This window comes from Cervus elaphus, chromosome 30, assembly GCF_910594005.1.
Source record: "Cervus elaphus chromosome 30, mCerEla1.1, whole genome shotgun sequence".
Classification (NCBI taxonomy): Eukaryota; Metazoa; Chordata; class Mammalia; order Artiodactyla; family Cervidae; genus Cervus; species Cervus elaphus.
Window position 1 is genome coordinate 76,526,599 of NC_057844.1, and position 17,383 is coordinate 76,543,981.

Genomic DNA, 17,383 nt, shown 5'->3' on the forward strand with positions numbered 1-17,383 from the left:
CAGTCATGCCTGACTCTCTGCGACCCGATGTTCCGTAGCCCACCAGGCTCCTCTGTCCCTGGGATTCTCCAGGCAAGGAGACTGGAGTGGGTTGCCATGCCCTCCTCCAGGGGATCATGACTTACCCTCTCTTCCCTGGACCCCAGGACTAAATTTGAGCCCCAGAAATGAGAAAAGTGAAGACTAGAAGCTGCAGGAGAAGTTTATTTTTTTCCTAGACTTTGTTCATTCTGGGTTTAAGCAATGCTTCTTTGGGGACCTGGGTGAAACGAATGGCACAGAGATAGAGGGGGCCACTTCTGCCCCCATCCCAAAGACAAACGCATAAGTACTAGGTGTTGGACTAGAAATAATCCGCCTTACTTATTTTCTGTTTTTCCACTCTCTCATGTATGGGGTTGGACTCATGTGGTTTTTACAATCTGGTTTCTACCCAAACATTTCCAATAATGCTGATGTGGTTGTGTTTTGAACAGATGTGCAATTCGTAAAGAAATCTAAACGATCAGATTCATAAGTCTTACCTTTCACAGAGTTCTTTCTTGTGTGGGGAAGTTCATAATTAAATTTAAATTTATATTAATATAAAAAAGCCTCATCTAATGTATATTTTAACATACCATTTTTGAAGAGTAGCTATAATCTTCTTAATTTTTTTTTCCCAAAAGGAAGAGTGGTTCCATTTTTATTTATTTATTTTTTGAAGGAGGAAGGTCATGTCAGCAAAAGAATGTGTGAGGGAAATAAATGAATAAATAATTCCCCTGATAAAGGAAGATTAAAGATGGTAAGGAGTTGAGTGTTAAATTGCATTTATTGCCAGATAAGCCTGGGAGAGTCTGATCCAATATGGATTAGGCTCTGTGGGATGAGATATTCAGTTTAACTGTCAAAAAATAACCCACAGAAAAATAATTTATAATAGTAATTTTCAAAACGTGGTCCCAGATGGGCACCATGAGCAGCACCTGGAAATTTAGAAATATAAACTCAAAGCCCACACCCCAAGCCTTCTGAATAACCAACTCTGGGGATGATACCCAGTGAAATGAAATGCACTTAAACAAGTGACTTTTTTTTCTTCATAATGATCATTTATTTTTTCCCTAGTTTTATTAAGATATAATTGTCTCACAGCATTATAAAAGTTTAAGGTAACTTGCATAATGATTAAATCCGCATAATGTTTTGACTTATAGACATCATGAAATGATTATCACAAGTTTAGTGAACATCCATCATCTTCAGTTCAGTTCAGTTGCTCAGTCGTGTCTGACTCTTTGCAACCCCATGGACTGCAGCATGCCAGGCCTTCCTGTCCATCACCAACTTCCGGAGCCCACTCAAACTCATGTCCATCAAGTCAGTGATGCCATCCAATCATCTTATCCTCTGTCATCCCCTTCTACTCCTGCCTTCAATCTTTCCCAGCATCAGGGTCTTTTCCAATGAGTCAGTTCTTCGCATCATGTGGACAAAGTATTGGAGTTTCAGCTTCAGCATCAGTCCTTCCAATGAACACCCAGGACTGATCTCCTTTAGGATGGTCTGGTTGGATCTCCTTGCAGTCCAAGGGACTCTCAAGAGTCTTCTCCAACACCACAGTTCAAAAGCATCAATTCTTCAGCACTCAGCTTTTTTATAGTCCAACTCTCACATCCATACATGACAACTGGAAAAGCATACCTTTGACTAGATGGACCTTTGCTGGCAAAGTAATGTCTCTGCTTTTTAACATGCTGTCTAGGTTGGTCATAACTTTTCTTCCAAGGAGTTTAAGCGTCTTTTAATTTCATGGCTGCAGTCACCATCTGCAGTGATTTTGGAGCCCAAAAAAATAAAGTCTGTCACTATTTCCACTATTTCCCCAACTATTTGCCATGAAGTGATAGGACCAGATGCAATGATCTTAGTTTTCTGAATGTTGAATTTTAAGCCAGCTTTTTCACTCTCCTCTTTCACTTTCATCATCTTTCACTTTCCATCATCTTATATAAATATAAAATAAAAATTTTAAAGAAATAGAAATAGAAAAAAATTTTGGTGTGATGAGAACTCTTAGGATATACTTGTCTTAGTAACTTTCCTACAGGAGTATTAATTATATTTATTATCTTGTACGTCACACCCCAGTACTTGTTCATCTTACAACTTGAAGTTTGCAGTACCTTCATCTAATTCCCCCACCTGTCCTGCCGTAACCACAAATTTGATCCATTTTTTTGTTGAGTTTTTATGTTTCTTTGTTTTTGAAGTGTAACTGACCTACAGTACTACGTTAGAAAAACTACAACATTATGTTAGAAAAATCAGTTTCTCAAGGAAACTCAGACAAGTCTTGGCTTCAGTTTTGGGTTGGTGGGTTACACCAGAGCCCTTAGCAAGCCAACTGCTCTAGTGGGTTTAATAACTGGAGTGGACTCACGGAGGCTGTCAGTTGCCTGCAAATGGTATAGCTGAGTCCTTCGCTGGAAATGATTCAGCCCACTGTCAGCTGTTTTTCTGTTCATTCTGATCTGACGCTCTGCCGTCCACAATCTCCCATACCTTCCACGCTCAGGGTCAAGAAGCTGGCCAACTGTTACGCCCCAGGTTCAAAGCTCAACAAACGCTTTATCAACTCAAAGGATTTAAACTGTCAAATTGTTTCTTACGGGAATTATCCAGTTTGGTAATTTTGTTTTCTAAATACCAGCAGGTAATTGCCAAACTCTGTTGTCTAGACTTTGGTGTTAGAGGCTAATATATATTTGACTTAATGCACAGACACTTTGTATTATGCAAAAGGGGCCCATATAATTTCCTTCTGACTCCTCCCACACATCTCCAGCATTGCAAGTACATGTGTACAAGCACACAGTAGATGGGAAAATATATTCTTCATCTCTTGAAAAAATAATTATAATGTGAAATAAGCAACAGAACCTGGGTGCTATATACAGAGCTTGAAGTCTAACAATAACACTATAAAATCAACTGAAATGCTATCAAATCATTCTAGTAGATTATTACAAATAATCGTCCTTGACCCTCAATATCCTGCAACCTAAATCCAGGCCACCACTTGTTTTGTAAACTAAGAGTGAGTTCTACACACCCATGGAGCCCTGAGATGACTCACCGAACAAAGACGCAGTCAGGAGGTTTGGGGGAGGGAGAGGTTAGGAATTTAAAGGTAATAGTGTTTTCACAGGCTGAAGGCAAAACAGGGCTGTGTGCCAAGGGTCAACATTAGGTCTGTGTTGTGGCCCAAGCACAGGTTGGAAAAGAATTTCCAGACATGAGGCAGAATAGAGTTTATCAGAGTGGGAGATGCTGTTAGAACAGCGGGCTGGCTCAAAGTTGAGCCAAACACTTTTGCAGGCTAGTAGCCAATTTCTACAGCCTCAAGACAGAAAATTCCTACTGGAATGGGGGCATTAGGTATTAGGTTAGGATGCTATAGGGTGGATAATAGGGTGGGTATTTTACCTAATATGGGATCAAGTAACTGGCTGGTTTGATCAGAGGCTCATGGCAACAGTTGGTATGGGGCTTGGTCAGTTTCAGAGATTTTCATCCTGTGACCTTGGTACAGGGCTGCACAGTCTGGGCAGCAGAACCAATTCTGGGTCAGGGTCCTATGAACTTGGAGACTAAAAGTTATAAGAGATGTGAACGAGTGTGTCCAAAAGCACTTTAAATGAAGTTCTGCACATGGGTTGGAAACTGAGGATGCTTGTTCGTGTCGAAATGACTTGGACCGTCCAAGTAGAGTGTGATGTTTCATTCTTCCTAATGATTTAAAACAGCAACATTTCTGATAGTCAGTGCTTTTCCAGGAGAAGGTTTCTCCACATGTAATAAAGCAGCAGTCACCCTTAGAAGTGGGTTCCTTGACACATTACAACTTCAGCATTTCTATGGGAAAAATGTGATTTTCTCTTCACTTCCCACTGCCTTCATCTGTGCTATGTCAACCTGATGAATGGCAGAGCAGAAATGTACTTTTTCAGTCTAAGGGACTTTTTAACCGTATCAGAATATATCAGGACTAGAAAGCTTCAAAATATTTTATTTCCACAAAAGTGTTGGAATTTCAAACATTCTTATATTACACAACAGATTTTTATGAGGATTTATATAAGCACCCAGGTCACTTTTATAACTTCTTATAGTGGACTTCTATATAAGAGTTAGGTTTTATATTTTAAAGGTTAAGCATCTATGAATATTTGAAGAACACTAGTTTAGTCCAACCCTCTCATTTCATGGAAGAAAAACTAATAACAAAAGCAACCACCACCTGCAGCAGCAGCAGCATTATTTTTATTAGAAGCAACTGAGGCATGCAGTAATTAAATGACTCATTTCAGAGGCCTGGTAACTAATGGCCGAATTGGAAGGGTTCATGTCTGATTGAATTGTTGAAGCTTAAAAAGATGACTTATACCAGTGAAGGGCCGTAGGGTAGATCTCACACTCCTGGTCTCTGTTCTTTCCACCGTACCACCTTGTTTGCTGAGGTCTGCAGATTCCTAGACCAGTACTATAAAAGCTGTCATCCCTACACGTGATCAGAAAGTTCTAGAAATGAGCAGTTTTGAAAATTTTTGAGACAAGTCTCAAGCCTATTCATCAAAGTTAATGCTGTTGAAATTAACTGCTGAAACAAAACGTTTTAAAGTAGCTTTTAAGTTTATTTTTGATGTGGACCACTTTAAAATTCTTTATTGACTTTGTTTCGATATTGCTTTTGTTTGTTTGGCCACGAGGCATGTGGGCTCTTAGTTCCCTGACCAGGGAAGGTGAAGTCTTAACCACTGGACTGACTGCCAGGGAAGTCCCCGAAACTAGTTTTAAATGATAGGTAAAACTGAATTTAAATCTACAGGGAACACATTTTCTCAAACACTTATCACCAGTCGGAAGCAGAAAGCTTTATTGGCCTTGGAAAAATGCCACATATTTAAAAACAAAATGATTAGAAATGCAGGACACTCAAGAAGGTTTTGATAAACGGGGTAACAGGTTTTAAGAACTCATAGAACTAATCAGACTTAGAACACAGGTGATAAGACTATAAACCTGAGATTGTTTCTGGGTAACTTAAGGTTTCAAGGATAAAAACCTCAAGTGAGAGTTAGTTCTCCTTAAATTATTTATTGAATATTATTATGTGCCAAGCATGGGTCCAGGGCTTTACATGTGTTTACTCATTTAAACTTTCCAATAAGTCTGTGAAAAAGGGTGTATTATCCACCATTTTAAGGGCTTCTCTGGTGGCTCATTTGGTAAAGAATCCACCTGCAATGCTGGAGACGTGGGTTCGATCCCTGGGTCAGGGAAGATCCCCTGGAAAAGGAAATGGCAAACCACTCTAGTATTCTTGCCTGGGAAATCCCATGGACAGGGAAGCCTGGAGGGTTATAGTCCACGGGGTCACAAAAGAGTTGGACACGACTTAGTGACTAAACCACCACCATCCACCATTTTATAGATGAGGTTCTGAGTTACTTGCTGGATTGGATTTCTAAGGTGGCCAGGAATTGCCACAAACTGGGTGGCTTGAAGGTGGCTTCTTTACCAAACAAGCCACCTGGGAAGTCTTTAAATTGGTGGATGATGCTACCTTTTTCACAGACTTATTGGAAAGTTTGGCACATAATAATATTTAAGATCAAACCTGGGTGTTCCCCATTGCACCAGATTCCTTACTGTCTGAGCCAGCAGGGAAGCCCCAAAAGTGAAAGTGAAAATCACTCAGTCGTGTCTGACTATTTGCGACCCCATAGGATATATAGTCCATGGAATTCTCCAGGCCAGAATACTGGACAGTCTGTGTCCAGTAACAGACAGTTGCTTAGTTGCATCTCTTTGTGACCCCATGGAATAGTCCATGGAATTCTCCAGGCCAGAATACTGGAGCGGGTAGCCATTCCCTTCTCTGGCAGATCTTTCCAACCCAGGGATCAAACTGTGGCTCCCTCATTGCAGGTGGACTTTTCACCAGCTGAGCCACCACAGAAGTCCCTAAATAACAGAAATTTGGGACTTAACTGGTGGTCCAGTAGCTAAGACTTAGCGCTCCCAATGTAGGGGGCCTGGGTTTGATCCTTGGTCAGGGAACTAGATCCCACATGTCGTTAACTAAGACCCAGTGCAGCCAAATACGTAAACAAATACAAATAAATATTTAACTAACAGAAATGTTGTTCTGGAGGCCAGGAGTCTGAAGTCCAGGTGTGGGTGGGGCCATATCCCTCTGCAGGCTCCAGTGGGAGGCTCCATCCTTGTCTCTTCCAGCTCTGGTGACTCTTGGCCTTCCTTGGCTTCACTCCAGTCTCTGCCTCCATCCTAGGAGGATGCCTTCTTTGCTCTATGTATCTTCTCTTCCTTTTAAAAGATAACAACCATTGGATTCAGGGCCCACCCTAAATCCAGGATGACTGCCTCTCAAGACCCTTCACTAATTTTATCTGTAAGACCTGATTTCCAAATACAGTCACCTTCTGAGATTGTGGGTGGATATGAATTTTAGTGGGGGACACTAGTCGACACTCCCTACACTTGCCTAAAGTCTGTGAGGTACCAACTTGGGTGTAAGGCAGATTTTCCTTTCACATTCAAGTATTACGCCCCCAAAGGCCACCAATTTCTAGACGACCACTGAGAGAGCCACACAGCATAGTTTCCTGAAGACTTAAAAGCTTGCTTCAGGAGAGCCTGCATTGCACACCCCGTTGTTCAGCCAACAATCCGAGCTTCCTGAGTTTTCTCACTCAGCATCACTCTGGAGCATCACCCCCCAGCCTCTCCCCCACCTTTGGGCAGAGCAGTTTAGCGACTACTTTCCGTTACCCGACTCTCCCATATGGTATCTCTTTACCACCAAGGCACCTTATCACAGCTATATTATGAACTCATCCATGGCTCTCTTGAAGAAAGATGAATCTGTGATGTCACACATGTTCCTTTATTTAGAAAGAAAAGTTATTTAAAATGATGCTGCAATTTACAAAGGACAGCCCCAAAGAGGCCCCTGCAAGGGGGGGCTGGTAACAATGCTCAGTCCCTGATGTCTACACCAGCAAGGCCAACCTGCACACACAGCAAGGGTTGAAGTAACCTGGATTCTAAGCTCCACAGGGCAGGAATCACCTGTGAGCATTCATCATATCCTCAGCAGCAAACACACTGCCAGTCCACAGTCTGTGTTCAAGAAGATATCTTGAAAAAGATAATAGCATAGAAGTAGTATGAGGGATCCTTGTGATGGGACTCTTGTGTATCTTGACTGTTGTTCAGTTGCTCAGTTGTGTCTGACTCTGAAGCCCCACGGACCATAGCACACCAGACTTCCGTGTCCTGCACTTTCTCTCGGAGCGTGCTCAAACTCATGTCCATTGAGTCAGTGATGCCATCCAACCATCTCATCCTCTGTCGTCCCCTTCTCCTCCCACCTTCAACCTTTCCCAGCCTCAGGGTCTTTTCCAGTGAGTCAGCTCTTCATATCAGGTAGCCAAAGTATTGGAGCTTCAGCTTCAGCATCGGTCCTTTCAGTGAATATTCAGGATTGATTTCCTTTAGGATGGACTGGCTTGATCTCCTTGCAGTCCAGGGGTCTCTACTCGACTGTAGTGACCTCACAAATCTACCTGTGATAAAATCACAGAGCTGTGCCCTCCACTAAAAAGTTTTCCACTGATCTTTCATCTAATGATTTTTATTCACTGCTGATCTTTTCTGCAATCAATTAATTCACTAGGGACAAAAAAAAATAATGGTTTTCTAATTGCCATTCTTTCAACATTTATTAGCTTCAATTAGTCAAGAGAGAAAAATAATTTTCCCCCACCAGCTATGGCTATTTGGTAACCATGCAATCATGACAGACAGATCAAACCTGTCTGCTGAGAAATCTATACCTTCCTCCAAGTCTAGTCTATCATTTAAGGCAAGTACTGAGTCAAGCACCTCATTACTGGGAGGGAGGTCTTATTATGCCCACATTACAGATGGGAAACTGGAGTTGAAGCAATGCTAAATGACTTGCCTGTGGCATCAAAGCCCTAGAGCCAAGAACGAAGTATAGTTTTTTTCACCTCAAAGTCCAATAGGTGTGAATATGAACATACATGTCCAATGCTTTACTCTGGGGCTTTGTCTATTCTGTGATATTTAAGCTCATTCATCTGAAATAAAATGGAAAGACCACGCTTCAGAAATATGATAGAATCAGAAACCCAAAGAGCCCTGTGAATGCATAGTGAGCTACATCTACATGGTGCAGGTCCTAAGAAATAAATGTAACACTGCATTTAATGGGGAAGAGATGTACAGAGAAATAAAAAATAGCCCCAAACTATCTTCCAGGGTTTCGTGACGTTTACTATCAGGGAGGTGAAGAAGAATTATTCGGACTCTCAGATTTCCCAAACTGGCAACGATCCCTATGCTTGTTCTCATACCACCCGCACTCCCAACTGAATCCCAAACCATGACTGAGCAATAAAAACACAAGTTTAAGAAAAATACCAAAAACGAGGGGGAACCGGGAGACAGATCTCCACTTCAGTCTTGTTAGAAGGGAAATCTAAGAAATAAAGGAGGTGGCTGCCTTAAGAAGGAAAGGAGGAGGAAGGAGAGAGGAAGAGCATGGCCCACTTCCAAAATCTGCCGAGATAAAAGGCTCCATGAAATGTCAATCAGGCGAATGGCTGTTTTCTCTGGGCAGATGGCAGCTATGATGGAAGTCCTGAGACGGAGCAGTGAGGGCTGGGGGGTTCACTCTGCAGGCAGGGTGTCTTGATGTGACACAAGTTTTAGTATCAGTACAAAAGAAACAAAAATCACGAATAGGCTCTTATAAGAAATGTTTTTCCTTTACTCTCAAAAGACAAGCACTGTTTTAAAGAAAGAAATTTAAAAAAAAATCAACAAGCATATAGTACATCTATTATCTCCCAAGCTAAGCGCTATAGGAACATAATGAACAGTAAGGCAGCTCCTGCTCTTAAGAGCTCTATAAACTGTTATTGTTGTTTTGGGACCATTTCTGAAAGGTTTGAAACAGCATTTTCTCTTCTGAGGATCTCAAAATCTCGTAGGTTACGATTTACAACTCTATGCTGGTCTGCCGTGGACCCCACTCCTCACAAGCGAGTGTTAGACAGTCAAATTCATCTCAATGTGATATCTACTCAGCCTGTTGGTTGAACCTGGATGACTCTATTAAGCAGTGCCTAAAACCAAATAGTGGAGGAGGAAATGGCAACCCACACCAGTATTCTTGCCGGGGAAAGCCCATGGATAGAGGAGCCTGGTGGGTTACAGTCCATGGGGTCGAAAAAGAGTTGTACACGACTTAGTGACTAAACAACAACAAAACCCAAATAGAAGCCAAATTCTAGAAAGAATGAATTGGTCACTTTGATTTCAGTTTAAGGAAAGAAGACAAAGAGTCAAATATTGGGTCGCCCAAAATGTTTTGGGCGCCCAAAACGCCCATAACATCTTAAGGAAAAACCCAAACAAACATTTGGCCAACCGAGCAACTTGAAAAATCATCTATTAAGGAGGCAATATGACACTTTTATACTGGTTTGTGTAATAATTTCACTGCATAAGAAATTACATAGATTGCATAAATCATTAGGTCAACAGCAAATATAGAATAAAACAAAATGAATATGATTATTCTGACCCAATAAAACAGGATAAATAATCCAATTCTTAAAAATATCACAAACTTCTCAAATGTGGTTCCTTTTGAGAGGAAGTTTACCTCTTGCATTTTTTGGATATGACTGTGGTTCTATGAAGCTAAATGGAAAACTGCTTTCCAGCTAAACATATAAAAACGCAACTTACATAGATGTGTAGCCCTCTTAATACTGGATATAACAAAAATAAAGACATCAGGCTGCCTGTTTTTGTCTAAAGCATAGCTTCAATTTTCTATTAAGAATGACAGTTTATGTGGAATACTACACAATTTTGCATGCTACCAATAGCACAAGTTGAAGAATCCAAAAAATATTGTAGGAGTGAATTTCTTCCTATGAAAAAAGTGTAAATATACCAGATGTTAAAACTTCCACTCTTCATTCAATTATTTGCCCTGTTCAAAACATAAAAATACAAATAAATATTTCCTTACAAATGAAGTACATAGCATATTGTTTGGAAAAAAATGAAAAAGCCAAAAATCTTAATTTACTCATCATTAAATAAAAATTCTAATATACAGACACACAAGATATTTACATAAAGTATAGGAGTCAGTATGTCACTTTCTGTTCACAGTCGACGTTTAATAGTATGAGTATCTATGCAACACGACTCATTCCAAATGCAGGTTTAATTCTGCTGTAAGTCGCTCAAGATAATTTTTTTCTCTTTTTCTTTTTAATTAAAAAAGACTTTACCCTTGGAATTTCAGAAGTTATGTTTGAGTTGTCTGAAAAAATACAATTTCAATGCAAAAACCACATCAAGCATTCAAGAGTAAATTGCTGGTGCTATAATCTTTTTGCATGTTTTTGTTTTCACAGGAAAAAAAAACAATAAAGTAAATAACATGTAGGACTTTAAATGGTTAAACGCAAGCACGAGATATGGACAATCTGCCTCATGCACACACACACACACAAACTCAGAAAATGAAGGAAAAAGGATCAGACATTTTTCTTTTGCATTTGTTCCAGCTTTCTTCTTAGAAGACCATAATTTTCCCTAGTTCCCGATGCTGTTGGGTCAAGCCGCAGAGAGATCTCGTAGTGTTTTTTGGCCAAGTCTAGATGGCCCCAACGATGATACAGCACAGCTGAAACAGCAAGAGATCAATTTCATTGGAAAGGCTTCTGAATAACTTGTGGTAGTCCCAACCACTTGCACAAAGAAATATAACAGAACCTCTGTGAGCAGTTTTCCAAAACCATTGTTTAAAACAATGCTGTTCGTACTGCCAACTTTATTTATTGTAATCGTGCTCCTTGGTGATTGTCCATTTAACCATTCCCAGTTACTCCCGGGGTTCTGAACCATCTCCCTACAGCAACATCGTTACATAAAGAAGTAAAAGAAGAGTTCCCTAAGTTTGGTGATGCTGCCCTGAAATTTCCTGGAAGCCAGGCTGGATAGGGCTGGGCTGCCACGCTGCTTAGCACAAAGCCACCACGTAGAAGACCAGCTGTTCAGGTTTTTGTTTTTTTTTTTAATAATTTTTATTTATTTATTTTTTGGCTGTGCTGGGTCCTCCCAGCTTTGAGGGTTTTCCTCTAGTTGCAGTAAGCGGGGGCTACTCTTCGTTGCAGAGCATGGGCTCTAGGGCACATGGGCTCAGTAGTCATGGGCACATGGGCTTAGCTGCTCTGCAGCATGTGGGGTCTTCCAGGACCAGGGATCAAGCCCCTGTCTCCTGCATTGGCAGGTGGATTCTTCACCACTGAACCACCAGGGAAGCCCCAAGACCAGCTGTTTAATAAAGATTCCCTTACACCTTTTGGCAACATCATAGCTTGTCTGTTGCCAGCTGGAATTCAGGGCTCTCACATCAAGATCTGACCATAAAGTGATAGTAAAATAAATCTACGTATTAGAATAGTAAGCCTCTGATGATAACAACAATTTTCTAAGTAAAATGAACTTTCGATGTGAGCAGTACAGAAACCACTGATGCTTCATCACTTTCTTGCAAGGAGAAGCTACAGAATCTATAGGGAAGAGATTTGGTAGAAAAAATATTCACATGACTGAGCCTTCTAAACATCAACAAGCCTTGTTCTAAAAATCTGAATTACTGGGACTTCCCTGGTGGCCCAGTGGTTAAGGATCTGCCCTGCAGTGCAGCCATGTGCCTCGGGGAAACCAAGCCTGCATGCTACCTCTAGAGAGAAACAACTCAGACTCGAGGCAGCCAAAGAAGTACTTTTCTAAAAATCTGAATTACTGAGATATAAAAAGAGAAGAAAGGAATTCTAGGGAATATATCACTGTAAATGCATTCTTAGCCAAGACAGAGAACATAGGAATTCAAGGAAGACCAGGTTAGGAGGAAGGTTCACTACAGAAAAGCACACACAGGTCAGACTGCAAACTTCCCAAGTACTTCTCAGTTCACTAAGGCCAACACAGGCTAGATTTGAAAAACAACTCTCCCAAGTGATTTTACAAAAATGTATCTATTTCACTAAGTGAAAGCCACTCAGTCGTGTCCAACTCTTTGCGACCCTGTGGATTGTAAAGTCCATGGAATTCTCCAGGCCAGAATACTGGAGTGGGTAGCCTTTCCCTTCTCCAGGGGATCTTCCCAAGCCAGGGATGGAACCCAGGTCTCCCACATTGCAGGTGGATTCTTTACCAGCTGAGCTACCAGGGAAGCCCATTTCACTAAGAGTATATAGAATTTCAGTATGATTCAAATTGAAATTTTTCCTTACCCAAATTGCCATGGTAACTTGCCGTATTTGGATGAGCTTTAATTGCTCTGAGGAACAAAGCTTCAGACTCCTAGAAGATGAAATACATACAAGATAAGGTACTGCACGAAATGCCAAGGTTTCATGCACAGTTTATCGCCTATGGTTTTCAAACTTTGAATGCGCTCTTTGTTCCACCAAATCCTCCTTCCAACACTGAGGAGGCCCAGTGGGGCCACACCGTGTTGAAGAGAGGCTGGGAACGGTGACCCACCGCAGGGTGTGATGGAGCAGAGGTGACAGCAGGAGTCAGGACAGCGGCCAAAAAGAGGACGAATATGCTGAGGACTCTGCCACCTGCCTCCCAGAAGTGGCGGGGATCCTGCCACATCGAGCAAGCAGCTAGTTCAGGGTGCGGGGGAGGATGAACAAAGGTCAAAGGGAAAGCGCTGGGCTCTGAGAACACCTGTGGAAGGGTCACTTCCAGTCAGCATCGGTGAACTCATTTCCAGGATTCTCCAGGTTAGGAGGTGGGGTCTGTGTGACCTTCCCGAAGAACCCACAACCCCCTGGGGAACCCAGAAGCAGCCTAGTCAGTTGGAGAAAATGAGCAGAGAGAATGGGGCAGAAACAGCCACAACTGGGTCCCCTCTGCACAGGCAGACTTGCAAAAAGTAAACACAATGCTCCTCAAAAGGTTATCAGTCAGCAAGATCTAGAAATTAAAAAATGTATATTGAAGCTATGAAACTCCCTGAGTATTCAACTCGAAAAGGATAGAAATGCATGAATTATCTTACTGCAGTGTTGTTATAGAAAATTATACTGATAATGCTATCTCATCAGCTGAAGAGACGTAAATAACATGGGACAAATGGGAATTAATCAGTACTTCTAGGCCTAGCGTGATCAAAATCACATACAGCCCCTGATTCGGGAAAGAAGTACTTCTCTCATGAAAGGACTAAGACGCTGCTTCTAAAAGTATGTTTTCTGTAACATTTGTGTTAGGAGGCCAGGATGCTGGTTGAAAATACCCATTTGCTGACCTCACCCAACTGAGCCATGGGGAAGAATAAGCATTTGTGTTTTCACAGGCTCTCTCGGTGGTTCTGACGCACAGAATTAAAATCTGAGATCAGTGCCATTGGGAACGGAGTCCCCCTGAGTACACAGGGAGTTAAGTGCCTTGTGATTCACGGTCTACTGGCCTATCCTGGGAGCCCCGTCACACACAGCTGAACCAGTTTTCATCGGTCAGAAACTTCTAGGGCTTTGCAGGCGATCTGTAACTTCCTGCAGGTGAGGAGAAACCTGGAAGCAGGAAGAACCAATCCTATCCCGCCTTGGACCACTATTCTTTCTGTGCAAAGACCACCAGCCCCACTGCCAGGACAGCATCACAGCTCTGTGCCGGGGAGGGGGCTGGGGAGTCCGCTAGGGCTCCGTGGGCTTCTCCTCCCCTCCCACGTCTGAGCAACAGCGATGATGACCAGAAAGCATGTGGAGCTGGGCCACAGATTCATCTCTCGGGCAGCTTCTCCAGGATGCAGGCTGACCAAGCCACACTGGTATGCGGCTAGCACGGCTCGGGCCCCGCTCTCAACTTAACCGGGCAGAAGTTACACTTATGGTTCCTGTCAGGTGCTGGCACTCAGCGCGAGAAATCACAGCCTGGGGGCCACGCACCTTGTATTTCTGGGACTTCCCCAGCACGTTTGCCAAGGAGAACATCAGAGAGTGGTCGTTAGGTATTAATTCCAGTGCCTCTCTGCCAACAGCTTCAGCTTGGGCTAAATTACCTATGAGTGAAAAATGGAAAACCTAAAAAACACGTTTGTGCCGTAGTAGTGTTTTAGTCTAATTAACAAGGCTTTTGTGCATTATGTACAGTCATGAGTAAACTACGTAATAAAATAAATGTGGAACGTGTCACTCACACACACACACACACGCAACACACACACACACACACACACACACACACACACACACACACACACACACGACCTAACAGCTGCAAAGCCATGGCAGTCCAGCACAATTTTGATATAATATACTAACAGCTTTGGATTAAATTCTGTCACAGCATGTAAAATTTAATTTTAATTTCCCCCCAGATACCAGGTCTACCCAAATAGGAGAAAATAAGCCTGCAGAATATCCCAGCAACCCTTTAATAACTGAATATTTATAGTACTGAAGTTCACGTTCTACATTTCCTTTAGAAACAAGTGCATTTCTCCCTCCACACTGTACAGATGGCTGACTAGCTTTAAATTCTGCCAAATGAAAACTATCATTTCTTATGGGATGGTTAGATTTTTTAAACTGGGGAACAGAGAAACTTCCAACTGATCCAGTCTCCCACATGCTAAGAAAACCAGATCATCAAGTTTGTTATCACTGTATCAAAAATAAGGATCTCTGAGGGTAGGTTTGAGGGCATCTCCTTTGGGTACCATTCATGACCTTTGGAGCATGGACTCAGAACCATCTGTTTCATAAGCCAGGAAGCCATCCTTATTTATTTCTGGGAACCTCCAGCATCCTGCTGCTGCTGCTGCTAAGTCACTTCAGTCGTGTCTAACTCTGTGCGACCCCATAGACGGCAGCCCACCAGGCTCCCCTGTCCCTGGGATTCTCAAGGCAAGAACACTGGAGTGAGTTGCCATTTCCTTCTCCAATGCATGAAAGTGAAAAGTGAAAGTGAAGTCGCTCAGTCGTGTCCGACTCTGTGAGACCCCATGGACCGCAGCCTACTAGGCTCCTCTGTCCATGGGATTCTCCAGGCAAGAGTACTGGAGTGGGGTGCCACTGCCTTCTCCCTCCAGCATCCTAGATGATGCCAATTATCACATGACAGGCTTAAGATGAAATGAGATGTTAGTGCACACCAACCCCATTACTCAACACCACCTCTAAGCAAAGGGTCACTTTCCCAAACATTCATATTCCAGTATGTCAAAGGAAACTCCATATTCCAGATTTCATATTTGCCATGCAATATATTGAACCCTAGTTTCATTAAAAAAAAAAAAAACTAACATACTATTAAAAAAAAATCAGCTCTATTCCTTAACTATCCACTGGTGCAGCACTGGGGACTGGCTGAATCGCTACCCCGCACCTGTGTTATCGAGGAGTATGATCATGTTATTCCAGGCCAGGCTGTGCTCTGGCTTCAGCACGGTAGCGTTCCTCCATGCGTTCAGTGCATCCACGTGACGATTCAGATCTGCGTACTGAAAAGAAAGCATGGACTCCTGGCAATCAATCAATATTCCAATTCTCTTTTGCTTTCTCTTTCCAAGCTCTAACTAACCCCCCAAAACCAAACTTGTATGTATCAAGCTTCCAAATTTTCATATTAACTCATTTAATTCTCCAAACAATCTCAGGGATGAAGAGAACTATTCCCATTTCACAGATGAAGTAAACTGAGGCACACAAAGAGGAAGTAACTTGCCCAAAGTTCCACATCTAGAAATGGGAGAGCAGGGAATGGGACCAGGTGGTTTAGCTCCTCAGCCTACAACCTTTTAACTACAACCCATAACTTAGTGATTCCAGGTGTTAAATTATGTTGCATACCACTGAAAAGAGGTAAGGGAAAAAACGAAATCATTAGTATTTTTCTAGAAAGATTTCATGTAGTCTAGGTATTATTTAAGTTATTATTTTAAATGGCAAACAAAACATTTAATGTGATTAAGCTCCATGTGTCAAGCTCACCTTGTGAAGAATGGTCTTCCTGACTCTATCTAAGCTTCCTATGAAACTGTGAGTGTATCAGACATACTTTATGAAGTCACTGGAGAAGTCTTAAGCAAGAACATAAACCCCTTTGTCAATCTGGAGCCTGTTTGCCTCCCTCAGGAAGGAGAGAATAATGTACTGCTGTCTTTTGAGAGAGAATGTTAACATTGATAATAGAATACAAAATGGTTAGTTCTCAATTTACATAGTTAATAAAAGCATACAGAGGGAGAAAATGATGGGAGTTTGTAGCAGGTGACCCTCTGGCCCTCTCTGAAAGTGAAAGTCACTCAGTCGTGTCTGACTCTTTGCAACCCCGTGGACTATGCAGTCCACAGAAGTCTCCAGGCCAGAACACTGGAGTGGGTAGGCATTGCCTTCTCCACCCCAGGGCTCGAACCCAGGTCTCACACATTGCAGGCAGATTCTTTACCTAGCCCTCTCTAATTCAGTTCAAATGCACATCTCAACTGAATGAACATGGTTCCTTTAACTCCACAACCAAGTGCACGTGATGACAATTTTATCAGAATTTAAGGCTATTTCTTTATTTACTATCAGGTCTGTCTTTTCCTTAGACAACAGAAACTGTGACTTGCCCTGTGACCCACACAGTAAATAGGTGACATATTATGCCAGAAAAAGAAATGTTGAGTGAATTATGGAAATATCTGTGAATATCCATTTCCTAGAGATGTTGAAATTTCCCATGAGACTCAGGAACTCTAATTAAAGTACTTTAGCCCTTAAATGAGGAAATATGTAAAGTTAAAAAACTTTTAATAATTTAGGTTGCCTAATTATATCAACATTTAATTTCCTCTTTATATTTGATATTTCACTGATTTCTCAGCCAACTCTCTCCAGCAAGTAAGACGCATTTGAGTTACATGGACAAGACTCATAGGGATTTTCCAGGCAAGAGTACTGGAGTGGGTTGCCATTTTCTTCTCCAGGGGATCCTTTTGACCCAGGGATCAAATCCAGGTCTCTTGCATTGTAGGCAGACACTTTACTGTCTGAGCTACCAGGGAAGTCAATTATATCAACATTTAATTTTCTCTTTGTATTTGATATTCCATTGATTTCTCAGCCAATTCTCTCCAGCAAGTAACATGCATTTGAGTTACATGGACAAGACTCATAGTGACATTCATTCTAAAGCACCCAGGAAAACCAGCATAACTTCGTTACACGAACATTCTTTACATATTTTATTATTT

At 41.8% G+C, this 17,383-nt stretch overlaps 1 protein-coding gene across 5 annotated transcripts in view; it reads right to left on the minus strand.

Moving 5' to 3' along the window:
* Positions 1-6,936: 6,936 nt before the first annotated feature.
* The window catches only part of TMTC4 (transmembrane O-mannosyltransferase targeting cadherins 4), a 58,481-nt gene continuing 48,034 nt past the window's right edge, over positions 6,937-17,383 (minus strand). For 3 of the 5 annotated variants that reach the window (XM_043892475.1, XM_043892478.1, XM_043892474.1), the window contains 4 exons: positions 15,532-15,646; positions 14,091-14,203; positions 12,423-12,492; positions 6,937-10,807 (listed from right to left, as the gene is read on the minus strand). In XM_043892475.1, the coding sequence (XP_043748410.1) occupies positions 10,659-10,807; positions 12,423-12,492; positions 14,091-14,203; positions 15,532-15,646 (447 nt within the window). In that variant the 3' untranslated portion in view covers positions 6,937-10,658. The remainder of the gene's footprint in view (positions 10,808-12,422; positions 12,493-14,090; positions 14,204-15,531; positions 15,647-17,383) is intronic. The other 2 variants (XM_043892477.1, XM_043892476.1) reach the window with 2 other exon arrangements.